Genomic DNA, 19,431 nt, shown 5'->3' on the forward strand with positions numbered 1-19,431 from the left:
TGTACGTACTGTGGCAGTCATACAGACAACTGGACGGTCCGAAGGTTGGCCTACCTATTACTGGCTGAGGTTTTAGTAGAGTTGTGGCTGAACCACATAAAAATATATCATTAATTTCAATCTCCCCGATCAATTATAATGTTATGTTGGAATGTTGTTAAAGAGGGTCAAAATGTTTCAACCCAGTTTGTTTTGCAGATTCTGTACAGCAGCTTTTATATCGGGAGGACACAACTTCCTGATTGTGTGAGTAAAATCAGGTTTTTTCTCTTTGTCAGTTTAACAGCTTCTGTTGTGCCTGTCACTGTTCCCTGTCTGTGTTCTTACCTGGTTCTTCCTGACCTTGTACTTTCTCCTCACCCTCTTTGGACTGACAATCATACACAAATAGATTGTATTCAATTAGATGAAAAATGATATTAATATGAAAAAATTCTATTAAGATCACTAACAAAAAGTCCTCTCTCAGTGTACTTTCAACCAAAAGGCAAATAACCAAACACATGAACATCTAATAAAAGATAAACATTGAAACACTGATCCAACATTATTCCTGATTCACAGGTCATTTGATTTTACACTTTTACCTGAATGTGGCTCCTTTTTTTGAAAAAACTTTCTTATATCCATTATGAACCTGGCTGTCTCTCTGTACACACACACACACACACACACACACACACACACACACACACACACACACACACTCAACACTGCAGGTTACCTGGTGTTACAGTGAAAAAAAAAAGCAACCAAATTTTAATCTGAAAATGCTGAATTTTAGTAAAAACAATGCTCTGTAGTTTGATGCCGTCGTTACAGACAAAGCGGTTGTTTAAAGCCTTTGGATGTTATAATCTATCCAAAGGTTCTTTGCAATTTTACATTGATAAACATTATCCTTAACATATTTGGTCCACATAAAGTACCATGGCCATCACACTGTCATTTATAATTGTTTATATAACTCGTGTCTTAAGTCCTTCCATCACACAGAAAATAAAAAAAGCCACGTGGTTCACTTTTACATCACAAAATGTTAGAAATATAAGCCGTTCATAAGAACCTGAAAGGTTGGGAGTTTAAAATGCAAACCAATTGAAGCAGAAGTAGAAGACATTTCCGAAAGAATGCAAAAGCATTGACATATAACTTTCCTTCCTATGATAGCCCGATGGGCAGGGCAGAGATAGATTTTGGTAGCCCGACTGGAAAAATCGCTAGCCCCGGGACGTCGGGCTAGCGATTTTGCGAGCCCTGCATATTTTCCTTCCCTTCGCCTCTCTATTAATGTGCTTGGAGACAGAGCTCTGTGAATAGCCAGCCTCTTTTGCAACAACCTTTTGTGTCTTGCCATCCTTGTGCAAGGTGTCAATGGTCGTCTTGTGGACAACTATCTTCCCCATGATTGTGTAGCCTACAGAACTAGACTGAGATACAATCTAAAGGCTTCTGCAAGTGTTTTGGGTTAATAAGCTGATTCAATATTGAACCTTTTCAGTCATTCAATAATTTAATTCATAAAGGCACTATAGAAAATGTATTGATATTCACCTTACAGTTTTACGGGTCAGGGTCACACATAACACAAAGCATTATGCAGGAAGTAATAAATGTTTTAATGCAGCAACAGTTGTTGTATAACCGTTTTTAGTTTTCTAATAAAGTTTTATTATTATGTTATCCATCCATTCACTTCCGCTTATCCTTTTCAGGGTCGAGGGGGGCACTGGAGCCTATCCCAGCTGTCATAGGGCGAGAGGCGGGGTACACCCTGGACAGGTCGCCAGTCTATCGCAGGGCCAACACACAGGGACAGACAACCATTCGCACTCACATTCACTCGCACATTCACACCTAGTGGCAATTTGGATTATCCAATTAACCTATCCCCACAAGCTGCATGTCTTTGGACGGTGGGAGGAAGCCGGAGTACCCGGAGGGAACCCACGCAAACACGGGGAGAACATGCAAACTCCACACAGAAAGACCCCGGCCTGATGGTAGGATTGAACTCAGGACCTTCTTGCTGTGCGGCAACAGTGCTAACCACCGTGCCATTATTATTTTACACATTGATAAATTGATCATCTATGATGCACAATTCTATAATTCATAATCTTAGTTATACATTTGCAGTATTTTAACTTAATTTTTTGCACACCTCAAGGTCTTCTCAACCTTCAGACACTTGTCAGAGATCCCAAATAGGGATGAGAAATAGGGAGAGAACTGGAAAGTACCAAATTTTCTGAATCCGGCAGGGCGAGAAGGTCACCATTTGGGCAACTCGGTAGATGCTTCTCAGAAAATTGGACAGCCTTAACATATTTTGTCTATGCTTTTGAGTTTAGTTAAAATGTATTTCGAGGAACTATTTTTCTGCAAATTTGAAGTTGCATGTCCAATGTTCATTTAGTTTGGTTTTGACTGAAGTAGCAATAGTCTACAGCTTCAGTTTTTGACCCAACTGTAGAACCTCTGGAGAAAAGCAAAGTTTAAAAAGTTTATTTGAAGTTTATTGCAGTTCTACGAAAAAGTGCCCACAGGGTGTAGACAAATAAAGCATTATATTTACCACATAACCTGGTCATGTGCAGGTTACGGTGCAAGTTTTGGCTTTCCGATGCCGACGGTGGATCAAGGAGACCAGCGCATAGGCTGCAGGCCCGGATGTACTGTCTACATTGGCTGTCTCTCACCCTTTACCCATCCCTGTTGCTTGTCATGTGCTTCTTTGGTGTATTAAGAGTTTTTTCATGTGCTATGTGCAGAGGTGTTTTTTTCTGTTCTCAAACTGATCTCCCTGTTGGAGCTCAGTCTGGGAGGAGTTATTTTTTTCTCCTTATCTTTCCTCATGTGGTGCATTTTCCATTGTTGTACCTCTCTGACCTGTCTTCCCCATGTGATGTTTTTGTGTAATGTATGTATGGTCGGAAGGTAAGGTGGCGCTGCCATTGTGTGCAATAGGTCGGCAGCCTTAACATGAAATTTCTCACTCGTGGGACTAATAAAGGTATCTTATCTTAAAATGGGCTGGAACCGCTTCCTTTGCACCTGTCGTTTTTATTTTTTCTCCTTCTGGACTTGACAATTGGCCTGCAGAGTATGACCTCGAATTACATTACAGCAAAGCACAGACATGGAAACATGCTTTGGGGCTGTTTTCCTGTCTATCGCTATGTCCATGTCTATGGATTTTACATCCGTATTCTCTGCGATTATGCAAAGAATCTGCTATATTTTTCAGATATCCCCTCTCACTATTAAAATAAAACTACAATAAAAATTAAGAGACTTTTCAGTTCTTTGTATGTGAGCAAACTAACAAATTCAGCAACAGATCAAGTACTTATTTCCCCAACCACAGGTGAGCAATACATGATGAAATAACAATCACACAAATAACAGCGCCCATGTTTTTCTAGCAGAACATTGTAACAACTTTTATTCATTTCACCTGTCAGCGGTTTGAAACCTTCTGATGGGTTTAGGACTCACACAGGCACTGGGGAACATCACTTAAACAGAGTGAGCAAAATACTGCATTTAAAATTCAGTGAAACGGACATTCAGAAGGCAAACAATTGTGAATCTATTAGCACTTCTTGTAATAAGGCTTTTTTTTTTTTAATATGCAGCTATTTTAAGTGGTGCATAGAATTTTCTGAGTAAGAAAAAAAAGCTTATAAATGAATAGATAAAAAATTCAACAAACTATTTACAAAGTTTCAAGTATGAACAGTATTCAGAGCAAATCCAGCTGCATGTTGGGTTTTCATACAGGCACTTCTGTTTCCAAAGAAAACAAAGAATAATGTTTGTATACTGCTCAGAAAATAAGGGAACAAGTCAGTGTTTGCTTAGAATTAGAATGGACCCATCAAAACGTTGATGACTTTAGTTTCCATCCCATTTCCAACTTTCATTTTCAAGATTGTCTGGTGTGCAACTTCAGTGTTCCTGTATTTTTTGAGTGTATATAATACAGCAAGTACAACACATAAAATGCTGAACATCTTATAGTTTTATATGTAACGTCACTTTGTTTTACACAAGTGCTTTATTAAATCAAACACAGAACCAGTCATAACAAAAACAACAGAATGCCTCTTTGGCAGAGCGTTTTTCCCTTCAGTGGTGAGGTCTTGGAGAGCTGAACCTTTTCCTTGGTCTGCACACAGTGAAACACAGGACACACCTCAGAAAACCTGGTCATACTGTACACTGCATTGCTTTGACTTTGAAAACAAAACAGCAAGTTATCAATGACTCTTTAGTCAAGCTCTGTTGTGAAGCCTCAAGCTAAGCATATTCACGTGTTATCGTAGCTATTTAAAACCAGACATAACAAGCCCAGACCACAATTTTCACATTATATTTGACATAGCCTCATTCAACCTGTAAACTGACTAATACTAGTGATTTTACATGGACATTAAATTTGTTAAATAAACCTTTTGGACTTGAGCAAGAGTTAAAAAAGCAGTGTCAAATTCAGCAGCAGATCAAATACTCAGAGTCCGGAGCCAAGGCAGTTTTCCCATATGTCGAAACAACTACAAGTTAGGGCTGTTCGATATAACGATATATATCGGATGACGATATAAAAACGTCTATGTTTCATTTTACGCAATCGTTTGTTTCATGGTGTCGCAAAATAAACTGTTTACGGCAATATTTTTTCATTATCATTATTATGGTCACTGTAGTGGCTATATTAATTAGTTAAAGTTCTCGCTTTCTCTTATATTTAATATAACCACACTACAGACAGACAAGCGTTTTTATGCGTTGTCGTTAGCAACAGGTAACACCACCGCGTGTCCGCTTGTTCCACATAAACCTTTCACAATAAAGCTCAAGATCCTATTGAGACTTTTCAAAATAAACTGAATCACGTGAAAGAGCAGATTATTTACGGATGAGAAGCAAAAAGAGCCGTCAGGTGCTAAAAAATAAACCTTAGACTCAAATGTTAGAACAGGCTTTTCCCCGCAGCGCGCCGTGTAATAAATACTCACAAAGAAAACGGCGTCCGTTACAACTTATGTCTAAAAATGTATCGTTTCATGCATCGGTTAAAACACTCGACTCCAGCTACACGACGCCCAGCTGGAAACACTTCACGCAAGTCGAGCTGCCCGAGATTCACAGAATTTACAGAAAATGTTACATTTTTGTGATTTATATCGTTATCGGACGATAGATGTCTTAATATCGGGATATTAAGACATCTATATATATGAGATTTTGGTCATATCGCACAGCCCTACTACAAGTTACTTCTCTCTGCTGGCCAATGGAAAGTTAGAGGGATCTCCGTATTGGTTTTACTGCTCATACCTGGAAGCTTGACCAATCTTTTATATGCAGTCGATATTAAATGTTGAGCATCACCTTTTGTCGGCCATGACGCTCGTTTCATTCTTCCACTTGTAGCCTTTGCTCAGAGGAAATCCTACATTTAGAAACAATGCAGTCAAGATCAAACACATTTAAAATAACAATTTGGAACTTGACTATTATTAATATATGAATCAAATCAATTAAAACATTTTAGAGACTTCAAAAGTACACACTTTGCACTAATGGAGCGTCCTGATGTCTGGCCTTCGTTATCTGTATGGCTTCATCCTTGGGCCTCTTCATCAGAGGTTCAGACTCATAGGAGCTGTGTCTCCGTTTGTGTGGCTTGTCACATTGACTTGGTCCAGCTCTGGCTTCTCTTAGCGACTCGTAATTGTTCCTTGGTCTCAGGTTACTCTCCAAACTACTCTTTCGGTCTCTCCTGGTTGGGACAAAGCTCTTTCGCCAGTCACTGAACACTTGTTCCTTAGCTGATGACTGCATGGATGTGGAAGATGACGGGCCCTTTGTAGGAGTGCGAGACTGATGTAATGTTGAAGAGTTTCTGTCAGAGTGAGATCGCTGTAGTTTGGATGAGGACGAGCAGTGCCTGGAACTAGATGAGCTATGCGCAGACCTAGACAATGGTTCTGTATGGTGTGCATCACTTTTAGGCTTTGGGTTGGATACAAGCTTTCCTTTAGCCCCTTGTTGTTTCTTCTTTTTAGAGTCAGTCTTGCTGGTTTCTGTGGGGGTCTCTGGAGTCGCCTGGGATTCATTTTTGCCTCGCCTTTGGACTGTAGACTGTTTTAGAAGTTTAAGGGAATCACTAGATGAAGAAGACTTCTGAACAACAAAGCGAGGAATCACAGGAGTCATAGTGGAGTCATCCTCGCTATCAGAACAGGATGGACTAGTTTGTGCATAAATTAAGGTATCATCGCTGTCCTCAGTTTGAGATGAGAGAACTCTAGTCTTTCTCTTCTGCTTCTTCAGGTCTCGTTTAACCTTCCTGTCCATTGTTTTTGATGTCATATGTTCACTGGCCTTTTGTTCAACATGCTGATGGCAAATGGAGCCCATTCCCTTGTCCACAGACTGGGGGTTCTTGCGTCGGTAGTCCATCAACGGTGGACTGGTTTGTATATAAATCAAGGTATCATCGCTGTCCTCCATTTCTGATGAGAGAACTCTAGTCTCTCTTTGCTTGTTGTTAAGGTGTTTTTCTACTTCTCTTTGCACCATTTCTGAGGTTTGCCTTTGTGCCTTTTGTTGAACGTGGTGATAGTGAGCTTTAGTGATGTCTACCTCCGTGTCCACAGACTGCTTCTCAGAGCGGTTCTTTGATGATAAATTGATTTGGGTGTTTTGGCTGACATGAAGACTATTTTGTGCATCATCACGATGTTGTTCGATGATTTTTGAAGTAGTCTGTCTGTTGTCGTTTTGTTGAACACGCTCAGGACGCACTTTAACTTTAATCAGTTTTCTCTTCTTTATACTATCTGATTGGCTAAAGGTTACATCCTGTTTCTTTTCTTTTATCTGTGTTTGCTGAGGTTTGGACTGATGCTGTGACTTTGGTGAATCTGCACAAGGCATACTCAGCTCTCTGCTGTTTGCTTTAGGACTTCCCTTCTTTTCAATATCCCTCACTTGTTCTCCACATGAAGTACTGCCTCCACTCATTGACTCAGAGAATGCACCTTTCCTCTTTACCTGTCTGTTGCTTTGTTTGTCTTCATCATCACTGTCAAATATTACTATAACAGCAGGATCATCTGAAATGCTTCGTGCTTTTCTACCATGGTGAGATCCAGTATTATTACGTGTTTTTGTCCTATTTGGAAGGTCAGGGTTCCCACTCTGGATCACTTCGTCACAACATCTGGATAAATCTATAGATGTAAGTCCATTGGTTTGACAGTTTCCTTCCACAGTTTCAGGAGAAGGTTTCTTCAGTTGATTAAGGCTGGCAGCTCCACTGTTCTCTGTGCGCGTAGAGAATAATCTCTTTGTTTTTGTCTCTGGACAGCTTTGGACACCTTCATCCTCGGTGTCAGAATCAAGGTTGATGATGTCATCCTTTTCTGAAGACTTGCTTCTGTTCCCCGTTTGACTTGGTTGTAAATTTGCCATCTCATGGTCTTCATTTTCTTTTTCAGAACCAGAGTCATTTTTCTCTGCTGACGCAGGCGCTGACAGGTCATTTAACAACTGTTTGGACACGGTCAGATAGTTACGTCCTGAATCAGGAGAGTAATCGGAACTATCGTCAGTTTCACAACTGTCATCAGGATCACTATGTGACTCCCTATTTTGTGGTCTCTGAGCTTTAGTCTCAGTTGTGCCCCAGGAAGAAGGCACCATGAAGGACTGTTGCATTGTCTCTCTAGATTGTATGACTTTTGCTAGATGAGAAGGTGTTTCAAAAACCTCCATCATAGAAAAAGCAGAAGCTGGCACCTGGTTTGGAACAGATCCGGGTACCTCACCGACAGCTGGATTTGTGTCACTTTGTTTTACCTGGTCTTCATGCTCACCATCATGCTGTGAACCCGTTTCTGGGTCAGCCTGGCCTTCATCTGCTGGTTCCCATTTAACATCTAATACGCTAATAGGCATAACAAGCCAATCATCGTCCTCATCAGTCTCCTCTTGATCTTGTGCGTCAGAAAGGGGGCTCAAAGAGCAGCTTGCTTGCCAATCTAAATGTTTCTCACTGTCACATTTAGGACATAAGAAACGTTCAAACCCATCCTCAGTTTCAACAAAACATGGACAAGAGCAATCTTGTGCTATGCCAAGTGTTTGGTTCTTTGGAAACTTGGCCTGACTCTGCACACGTCCAAACTGCGTATTACTGGCTTCAGACACTTCACATGAAGGTGAAGGCATCTCCTCGCCATTATTATCAACTTCTGGATTCTCATCTTCACTTATATCTTCATATGAAGGGTCCTCAAACCTTACTTCCTCTTGGTTTGTGTTTAAAAGATGCATGTCTGGCTTTGATGAACCCTGTTCATATTCTGGATCATTTCTAACTGCAGCAGAGAATGTATCTGCACCTTCAGGTCTAGATGGAGGTGTCTGTTTGTTTACATTTTGATCTTGATCTCCAGTGCCTGGTGTTTCTTTGAGTCTCTCACGCTCTCCTTGTGAGGAACTGCAGCTGACCGTTAATCCTGGGTACTTCTCAGTCTCTTCTGGCACGGTGACCCCAGACACTGCTGTCACAGTCACTGGATGCTCTGCTTCATTATTTATGCAAGTGGGAGCAACGTCCAAGACGACACGTTGATAATCTGTGGATGTAAAGAGATGAAAGTTACCCATGAAATGTCTTGATGCATGCTCAATCACCCAGATAAGTAAACCCCTAAAAGTTGATCCTGTCCATCTGGACGTAGCGTTTTCAGTGGGAGAAACGTTTCATCCAACTGACTTCTTCAGTCTGAGCTGACTGCAGGTTTCACCAATCTTATAAACAGTACATTTGAATAATGACTGACACTAGTAGCACCGAAGGAACAATGGGCTAGGGGGTCAGTTCCTTGATCATTAAGATTGGGGAAACCTGCAGTCAGCTCAGACTGAAGAATTCAGTTGGATGAAACGTTTCTCCCACTGAAAACGCTACGTCCAGATGGACAGAATCAACTTTTGGGGGTTTCCCATGAAACAAGGTCATGTTTTCATACTGGTAAAATTTACACTGGAATACTTCTCATGTCTTGAGCTGGCAACAGCAGAGTTTAGTGTACCTGCTACATGTTTCTCTGATGCAGATATATCACATTTCTCTTTAGATGTGGGAGAGAACTCAGCTCCTTTGCTTTCCTTCACTTCATCTTCTTGTCCAGTTGCAGAAGTGCACTGCTCAGTAAGAACAGGGCTGAAACTTTGCCGCTCGGTAGAATATAGTAACGCAACCTCTTTCTCGATAAAGTCTAATATTTCATCATCTGTGATCCGTTTGGTTTTTTCAGCTTCCAAGACTTCACCTTCGGCTGGCTGATCCCTGAGAGACGAAGGGGAGAGCTTCTGAGAAGGGGTGGAAACATTTCCTTCTGAATGATCTAGGATTTGTTCCTTCTGCCCACAAACTCGGGGGAGGAAACTTCCCACTTCCTGATTCTCAAAACATTTTTCCTCTGAAAAATCATCAACATTAGGTTCAATCTTGGAAGATTTGAAATTAGCAGATTCCTTTTTTGGAGAGATGCAAAATAATGGGGATGATGTGGAGGCCTTGTTCTCAGGTACAGAAGAAGACTGATCTTGTAAAGAAAACATTTGGGCTCTCTCTCTATGAAGTGGAGCAGCCCTTGCTTCAGCCCAGCATTGTATATTAGAAACTTTTAGGAAAAGTTAAGTTAAAGTCTCAGTTAAAAATTCCACAAGCTGTCCACTTTTGTTAGAAGGCTTTTGTTATGAAGTTCTCAAGAGAGGATATTCCTTTGTGTTAAACAAGGACATGTGCTGATGAACTCAAGCCAGTATTTCTTTTTGTTTGATTGTCACTGCTATACACACTAAATGCAAAATCCTTGGGTTTGGGGTGCTGTAATTCAGTGCACAATTGTGATTTTTGTAGACAGTGGATTCCATGGAATTTTGGTGGGATTGTGCACTGCTTTCTTGACAGCAAGTCACTTCTGATTTTTCAAGATGCAGAAAGGCTACCCTGATTTGAGTTCCAACTGTCAGGAGAACCAGGCTGTCCTGAGGTCCTGAGACTTCCTTGACTGTTGGAACATTCAGAAAGTATTGCCTGAAGAGCAGTCTTTCAAACGATGACTTCAGTTAAGTAGTCCCCTTGTCTAGGAAACAAGACAAATAAATGAAAGTGAAAATTAAAAATCTGCATATATTTAACAATAGACCATTTTTAAAAAAACATTTTTGATCTATGAAGCTGAAATTTTACAGCAATCATGATACATGTCCAAACTGTACACCATAAAATTAAATCAGAAATGACTGAGCAGAAGGTCCACAATGTTCTGAGAAGGAACAAACATGATCCAGCTGTGTGTAGCACAGACTAGTGCTGGGCAATATGGCCTAAAATCCATATCGCGATATAATTTGAAGCACGTGCGGTAACGATATATATCGCGATATATTCTTTTCTTCTGTATAACATATTTTCCACACTATAAGGCACACTTAAAATCCTTTAATTTTCTCAAAAATCGAGTGTGCCTTATGTATGAATTCTGGTTGTGCTTACTGACCTCGAACCGATTTTGGCGTGCAGAAATCTGTTAAAAATGTTTTGATGGATTGTCAGAGCATTACGGCTGCCGTAGTGAGGAGCTTCGCGGGGTAATCTGGGTCCAAAACTCTGTTCCCTTCAGGTCCCAAAGTCAAACGAACACAGAGTTAAAAACGGTCTAAATTCTTTAATCTTTAATAAAATCATCAGCGTTGCTGCTTTATCGGGTGTAACAATTAAGTTTAACATCCAGGCATCCATGAAAACAGAATTTATTAAATTTAACGGAGTTAGAAGTTAACAGGAAGTTAGCTCGCTAGTTTACACCTAAACATTTCATACCATGTTCTGACAGAGATTTTTGAAACTAATTCAAACGTACAGCTCTGCTACCACTTCCAACATAAATGAAGACAGAAAACTAAACAGCAGTGGCGTTTGCAGGGTTACTGAAGTTGGACTACCTGGTATATAATGTTGTGCTACGTGATTGCTAGCGACACAGCTATGTTAGCATAACATTAGCACAGTGAAGCTGGAGGATGAACGGCAACTTTTTTTCCACTCGATAAAAGTTAACGTGAGGGATTCTGGTGGTCAGGGACAAATGCAATCGCATAGCAGGATGCTGTACACGGGCCAAACTTCAGTCAGGAGAACAACTGAGATCATTCATCCACAATACAAGGTTAGTTATTAATATACTGCAGCAACATGGGAATAGAACAGCTGTGAGAGAATTCAACATTAATGAATCAATGTTACGGAAGTGGAGGAAGCGCAGTTTTTGGCTTTCCCCATATTTCAAAACTGCTTCATCTCTTTGCTATGACTGTCGCCCGCCATAATTTGCAGATGATAATTGTTGTAGCCGCTGCGATGCTTTCGACCAAAACAGGCGCAGCTTGATGACATCATCAACATGCGCTATCGCGATAGAGCAGTATAGTCAAAATCTCTATCGCCCACCCCTAGCACAGACAAACCCTTTAACCCTTCATTCATCGTGTTCAGTGTGTACACCTACGATACAGGAGGCAGAGCACTTTGTGCAGAGCGGATAAACTTGGAATCCTGGGAAGTTTTCCAGCGGCAGCGAGCAAAGCAAAGCACAGCACAAGCACGCCAGCGAGGAGTTCTCGTGCCTGCTGACGTACCTTCGCACAACCAATTGAAACTAAAACTACAGTCACCCTAAGTTCAAGCATGCAACAAAAACATTCTGTGCAGTTCAATGAACGTTATGACACAAGTTTCCCTCCAAGCCGTTGAGTAAGTCATTCCATTCAACAACTCTGGGGACCTTGGAAGGAAAGCAGTGTTGTGGAAACAAAACAATCTGGTACATAGCCTCTTTTTCATTAGTACCTACTTGGATCAACTCGCCACGATTTGCCACAATATTTAGAGTCAGACTGCGTGCCCCCGATTGGCTGATCAGTGGCGTCATTCAATGAGTCATGAGAAAGTCTTACTTATGCAAATCAAAACTGCCAGTTTTGAAACCTGGCAATGAGGGAAAATGGCAACAAAAAAAGCAAAAAAACAAAACACAAAAACAACGACATGGTCCCCCGAGTCTGACAAACAGCCATAGATCGAGCACCGGGTATATCGTTGCCTCGACGTCCACCTTTGTTGTAGGGTTCATGTCACATCCTAATTACGTCATTGGACACTTGGCCGCATTGCTATAACAACAAACATGCATGTTAGGTGATTGTAATGGAAAACCAGTCGATCTGAGTTTAGTCGTGGCGAGCTGATCTTAGTAAGTACTAATGAAAAAAGTAGCTATACAGCGGGCACAAAAAAAACGACGTACAAGCAGAGTGCAGCAGCCAGCACAGAGCATGCCGTGTCTTATGTGAAAGGGCCTTCAGAATTCTCAGACGATGCTATAATTCCTCCCTGCCTAAGGATAGAAACTAAAACTTTATTAAAAAATATTATAAAGACACTGAGATACTTTACTAACGCTAAACCTCCCAGAAACTCTCTGGAACTATCTGTGGTAGTCATACTGACGAATTTCCTGCAACAACAGCAGTAATGGCAAGTGAAACTAATTTTGGACGAAGTTGTTAATTCCGATGTACTTTCAATTTTATAAAATAAAGATAACCAAAATTTCACAAAAACGTATTTAAGGTTCAGTTTTAAGGGTTTTGTTAGCTTAAAAATGTTGATTATTCAGGGCTCGCAAAATTTCAAAATCCCTGGTAGCCCTTCGGGCAGGGACTCTTCAGTTTTTGGTAGCCCAAAATAAATTTAAGTAGCCCGAATAAAAAAAGAGCAATTTTTTGATTGATGTTTTGTTTCCTGCTTTGTTTCCTTTACAATATTATACATTAAAGTATAATATTGTAACGGAAACAAAACATTGTATAAAAATTACAATCATCAACTCAAATACTTGGTTCTAATTGAACAGAAATTTCTATGAACTTGTAAGAACTGTGTAGAACATGAATCAGTCTGTGTCAGATCCTGAATTTGAAATTTCCACTGAAGTCACGGGTAAGAGGCAAGTGGAACCAAGATCGAGGCCATTTGCTTTTTGAAGTTTGCAAAGACTGCTAAATTGTGCCAGTGGTAGTTCACTCTTTCCAGTTTTACTGGATCTCAGTGCAGCATTTGATACAGTTGACCACAACATATTACTCAAACGACTGGAGAACTGGGCAGGTCTTTCAGGAACTGTACTAAACTGGTTCAAAACATACTTAGAAAACAGGAAATACTTTGTATCAATAGGTAACTTCACATCTGAGCAGACAAGTATCACATGTGGAGTTCCCCAAGGTTCCATCTTGGGACCCCTTCTGTTTAACATTTACATGCTCCCACTGGCACAGATTATAAAGAACAACAAAATAAACTATCACAGCTATGCAGATGACACACAAATATATATCACAATGTCACCAGGAGACCGAGGCCCTGTACAGGCTCTTGGTAAATGCATTGAGGAAATCAATGACTGGTTGTGCCACAATTTTCTCCAGCTAAACAAAAACAAAACTGAGGTAATCGTCTTTGGTGCCAAAGAAAAACGATTACAGGTCACCAGAGAACTTCAATCTATACACCTAAAAACCACAAACCAGGAGGGAAATTTGGGTGTAGTGATGGATGCAGACCTAAACTTAGAAAAACACATTAAGACAATAACAAAGTCAGCTTACTATCACCTCAAGAATATTTCAAGGATAAAAGATCTGATGTCTCAACAGGACCTGGAAAAACTAGTCCATGCATTCATCTTTAGTAGGCTTGATTACTGTAACAACATCTTTACAGGTCTACCTAAAAAAATCAGTCAGACAGCTACAGCTCATTCAGAGCTCTGCTGCTCGAGTCCTCACTAAGACCAAAAAAGTGGACCACATCAGTCCAGCTCTGAGGTCTTTACACTGGCTGCCTGTCCGTCAGAGGATAGACTTTAAAATTCTGATGCTGGTCTATAAAGCTCTGAATGGTTTAGGACCAAAATACATCAGTGACCTCCTGACCCAGTATGAACCTTCCAGATCCCTCAGGTCATCTGGATCCGGTCTTTTATCAGTCCCCAGAGTCAGAACCAGACACGGAGAAGCTGCATTCAGCTTTTATGCTCCTTATATCTGGAACAAACTCCCAGAAAGCCTCAGATCAGCTGAAACACTCAGTTTATTTAAATCCAGGTTGAAGACTCACCTGTTCTCAGCTGCATTTAAATAAAGCACCAAATCCGCACTTAAGCTTAAATTTCAAAACCTACATTTTAACTACTGATTTTATCTACTGTTCTGATTTTATCTGTTTTGATTTTTGATTTTATATACTGTTTTGTTTGTTTGTTTGATTAAAACAAGTAAACTAACAATTTTAAATCATTGTTTTTGTTTCTAATATATCTGTAAAGCACTTTGAATCACCTTGTTGTTGAATTGTGCTATACAAATAAACTTGCCTTGCCTTTGCAACATAGTACGCTGTTCTAAACAGATTTTTCAGGTTTATTTTTTTATTATGTTATTTGCAATTGGTGTTTGTTTGCATTTCTCATCGGTTCTAATGGGGGCCTTTCTTAAAATTACTGGTCCCAGTAACAAAGGCGCTTGTCGATCGAGGGAAAACCAACAACACACCCGGCAGAACATTATGTTATTTACACGGGTGCACATAAGTGGTCTGCATGTGCGCATTCGCTGTCAAAATAAAAGACGCGCACCACATATAAAAGGCACTGTTTTTGTCCGCTAGAGTGGGATTTTCACGGCACATTCTGCACCACATCTCTGTGCGTTCATCATTTGTTTGAAGCCAGCTCACCTCCTGCAACCACTTTTCCGAGAATACGCGCTTGTTTTGTGGTTCGGACTCCTTCTGACATTTCTTTGGAGGTGGAGGAAAACCAAAGTAATTGCTTAAAGGAGCTTCTTCGACATCTTTAAGAGTTCTAAACAAATGTCTGTCCTCCTCCAGAAAATCTTATGTACGCAAACACGCGTTGCAACTTCTTATCTTGTGCGCGTTTTTTATTTTGACAGCGAATGCGCACCTGCAGTAGGGCTGCTCGATTACGGCAAAAATGATAATCATGATTATTTTCACTGAAATTGAGATCTCGATTATTTGACGATATTTATTTAACAATAACAATGTATTGAATAATGGCTTTAAAGATTGTCAAAAAATAATATAAAATAGTGTGCAAATACTGATAACAGTGCAAATGTTTGCAATATAAAAAAAAAAGAAAAATGTAAACATCTATGTTTAGTGAACTTTGCAGTGTTGCTCTGTGGTGCAGCTACGACACTGTAGCAAAGTTTACACATATTGTCTACTTGATCCACGTCTGACTCCGCGAACCCATAATGTTTCCACACCACTGAAGGTTTTTTTTACCTCTCTTTTAAACCAACGGCAGTCACTCTCCTCTCCAAATAACTTCTGCTTAGCTTTCCGAGCTTCCCTCGGGTCCTCTTAATTGTTGTGACGCGTGTTTGAAACGCAGAGAGGTGCGCTCGATTTGCCACATGGAGCAGCGTGAGAGTAAAGCACGAGGGAGGTGCTAATAATCGGCTCAGTCATTTTTAATGATCGTTGAAAGCCCAGATCGTAATCGAGATTAAAATTCGATTAATTGAGCAGCCCTAACCTGCGGACCACTTATGTGAAGCCCTGGATATTTAGCTCGTCATATTGCAGCCACAGAAATTCTTTTGTCCATGAAACCATAAAGCTGCACTTTCTTTTTGCCTTATAGTCTGATTTGTCATAACTTTTCCGTTTTGTGGTAAGCTTTTCTTTGGCTGTCACTTCTTCACCCTGACCTGTCTTATTTGGCTCAGCAGAACTCAAATATATATCCTGCTGCTTTTACACAGGCACTCACATAACGCTCAGCGATTCTCTGCACGATCAACCTCTCACATGTTTAAGCTGCGGGAGATTTCACTTGTCATGTTTGCATAGTAAGCTAACGATTGATAAGACGACTTCAGAGGAATTGGTGCGCAAATTATGGTCACTCACCAATCAGTGCTGTCGCTCTCTATACACAGTTCGCGCAATTGCAAAGTGAAAGCAAAAAACAAGCGCAAATTCAAACACGATTTCAATATGTCACATATTGACAGTGGCTCACCGATGCCAATGACATAATTACCCAGCTACATTTCCGAAAGAATGCAAAAGCATTGACATATATTTTTCCTTCCTATGATAGCCCGACGGGCAGGGAAGAGATAGATTTTGGTAGCCTGACTGGAAAAATCACTAGCCCCGGGACGTCGGGCTAGCAATTTTGCGAGCCCTGTTATTTCATTACAGACTAATATTAAATATATATTCAAATTCATGAATCTGCAAAGGATGCAACAAACAACAGCTAATCCATCTAAGTAATTTAACTACAGTAGAACAACAAAGTTATGGAAAAGTTCAAAATTAATTTCAGATAATGTGTATTTGTTAAACTAAGATGGATCGAAGACAATCACCAGGACACTGTACAGGAAGAGACTGTGAGAATGCAGAGCAAGAAAAACTACACTTCTGAAGAAGAAACACCTTCAAGCCAGACTAAAGTATGCTAAGGATAACTTGGGAGAACGATTCTACACACTGGTAGCACTTCCTTTCTCACATGAGATGAAACTAGAGCTCTTTGGACATGGAGACAGTGCTCATGTTTAAGAAGGGAGAGGCATACAACCCAAAGGCAGTTGGTAGAGATGTGGAATGAATACCAAAAGGATCAAAGCAAAAATGCTGCACAAGATGATTCTGAATTAGCACTCTGCAGGCACCAACCGCTTTGAGTGGTAGAGACTGACGCTACAACCACACTAGCCTGGATAAATGTGAAAACGGCGTTTTCGCCTCCGCGTCCACACTAGCGTTTTCAGTCGTTTTCACGGAGTTGAAACAGCTGAAAGCGCTTACGTTCCAGTCCTGCGCATGCGTGAAACGCAAGAAGATTCGACCTGCCTCATTTCCGTCTGCCGTTTATTTACTTGTTGAAATGTGGCGGCAAAATGTAGAGGAAAAGCAGCGAGCTTTTTAAATGGACTAACAATGAGGTGGAGTTGTTGCTGCGAGTAACACAAAAGTACAAAGTTGCAAAAGCGATTGAGAATTAAAGAATTTGAATAAAAGCTATCTGGAGCATGTACAGACTGATATTAATCTTTAATAGGGCTGTCAGAACTGAGAGCAAACAAAACAACTGCTGTTTAATGCCCTCCACTATCTTTGTTTAATTGGTCACATGACTGCATGACATGACAAACATGTGTCATTGTTTTCGAAAGTCTCTGTTTTTGCTGTCCACACTGCGACGTGGAAGCACTGTTTTCAAATGTGTGTTTTCAAAACGCTGCGTTTTCCTTGAGCAAAAATGCCGTCTCAGTGTGGACGGGAGGCCAAAACGGAGAGAAAACAATGTGTTTTCAAACGAAAACGCATTAGTGTGTATACTTTTCTGTCAGACAGAGGGGGGACAGGGGTCTTTACCCACTCAAGATGCCCTGCTGTGCAGTCCTCTAAGATCCTGACTGCATTTTGAGTTTGCCGGGAACAAGCGTACAACAACAAAAGTCAGTCACATTTATTTATATAGCACATTGCTGCTGACTCAAGTGCTGCAGCAAGCAGTCAGAACAAGCAGTAAAGCAGTACTAGAACAAGTAGTCAGAACTCATTCTGCTTTAAAAGCCAAGGAATAAATGTGGGTTTTCAAACATGTTTTGAAAGTGCCTAATGTTGGGGAGGTCCTGATGTGAAGAGGCAGTTTGTTTCACAGTTTAGGAGCAGTCACAGCAAAGGCCGACCTCCTCTGTGCTTTGGCAGTCTGCAGATGATATTGAAAGATCTACCATTTCAAAAGATCAGAAAGGTATGAGGGTGCTAACCAATGTAGCTGCAGTCAGCTAACAGACGACAGACTGACACGTATTACAAAAGTCGAGGAAAGATAAAATGAAAGCATGGATCGCTCTCTAAGTCTCTGAAACAGAGGAATGGCTTTACTTTTGCAAATAGATGGAAAGCAAAGACACAGATTTGATTACAGCCTCAAAGATTAAAAAAAAAGTGGCACAGCCAGTGGCCGTAGTTACAATTTTCAATGTTTAACACTATGTCTGTGAAGGTTCTCAGTCATCCAGGTCATTGTAGTCAAACACTGTTTCTCTTAGGCCTTCTATATGTTATAACTTCCCTCTCCTCCGCAGCTGGCTCAAGGACCAACAACAGCAACAAAACGAACAAGAGCCGTCCACTGACCAGCAGACTTCCTACACTGCCTCCATCTGACAGCAGAGGAACAATACAGCGAACGCACCCCCGCAGCTCTACCATCAAACCACCAGTAAAACAACAGGGGCAGCAGGCAACAGAGCTAACTAGCAGTAGCTATCTAGCCCAATTCAGCATAGGTGTTCTTTATCGAGGTGAAGAGTGCAAGAACTGAGGGATGATGCCACGAGCGGGAGCCACATACGTCATCGTAGCTGTGGGGTTTCAGCCAGGGCACCCCGAAGCGTGATCCCATATGGAGTGGGTCGACTGAAGGAACCGTGAGTACGTGCGGGAACCATTTGAGTTAAACTGGTTACCAGGAACGCAGCTCTTGACTTTCGCATTTCAGATTAAGAATATGTCACATGCTCAAGAACAAAGACTTTGGCTCAACCTACCTACGCTAACGGGGATGTGTGATTCGTTAACGTCCCGTTATATTTTTAACTGACACTAGCTTCTTCTTCTTCTTTTTAAAGAAAACGCGCTAGTCACGCCGCGTCACATACAAATAGAGGCGTGTTATGTCTTTTGAACAGTAATTAAAAGGTTATAAAAAAACAAACACGTCGAGGTGCTCATGTCACTCATCCTTACCGCGTTTTTCACAATGCAATTCTCATCGTCTTTGAAGCGTGTACACAAAACAATGCAACGGATGAAAGATCAAATTCAATGATGATGCTTGCTACCAGCAAACTTACGTACCACAGTAAATAAGTTCTTATGTCTTGGTCCCGCTGAACCTTCTTCTTCCGTTTCTTTTCGTTTTCTTCGGACGTTAATGGCGAGTGGAGAACCGACTGACATGCGCATTAGCGCCACCTACGGGAAGGGCGTGTGGATGGAGTACAGCGTGCGGTGGGGAATATAACTAATTCTTGTCTCTCTTCCACATACTTTGTGCAATTGGTCCATACATGTTTAACGCTTTCTGGAGTATTACGTTAAAGACAGAGACCTGTTGGGTGTTTTGCTTTTTTATGGAGTACATGGTTTAATCCTATATGTTCTCTTTTCAAGGGAGTAATAAGCATCGTGTTCTTTGAGTTCCTGCCTTATTA

At 40.8% G+C, this 19,431-nt stretch overlaps 1 protein-coding gene across 3 annotated transcripts; it reads right to left on the reverse strand.

The window, feature by feature from the left end:
- Positions 1-953: 953 nt before the first annotated feature.
- LOC146370018 (uncharacterized) lies at positions 954-19,431 on the reverse strand. Of its 3 annotated transcripts, none has more exons than XM_084909488.1 (5): positions 19,076-19,431; positions 9,117-10,175; positions 5,583-8,657; positions 5,401-5,461; positions 954-4,174 (listed from the first exon to the last, which is right to left on the reverse strand). In XM_084909488.1, the coding sequence occupies exons 2-5, from the start codon at positions 9,646-9,648 to the stop codon at positions 4,135-4,137; spliced, it is 3,708 nt and encodes a 1,235-aa protein (XP_084765614.1). In that variant the 5' UTR covers positions 9,649-10,175; positions 19,076-19,431; the 3' UTR covers positions 954-4,134. The 3 variants fall into 3 exon arrangements, with proteins under 3 accessions (XP_084765614.1, XP_084765615.1, XP_084765616.1); XM_084909489.1 differs by having other exon boundaries at positions 18,965-19,080; XM_084909490.1 differs by lacking the exon at positions 19,076-19,431 and adding an exon at positions 18,570-18,922.

This window comes from Perissodus microlepis, chromosome 17 (assembly GCF_051167445.1).
Source record: "Perissodus microlepis isolate ML-2025 ecotype Zambia chromosome 17, ASM5116744v1, whole genome shotgun sequence".
Classification (NCBI taxonomy): Eukaryota; Metazoa; Chordata; class Actinopteri; order Cichliformes; family Cichlidae; genus Perissodus; species Perissodus microlepis.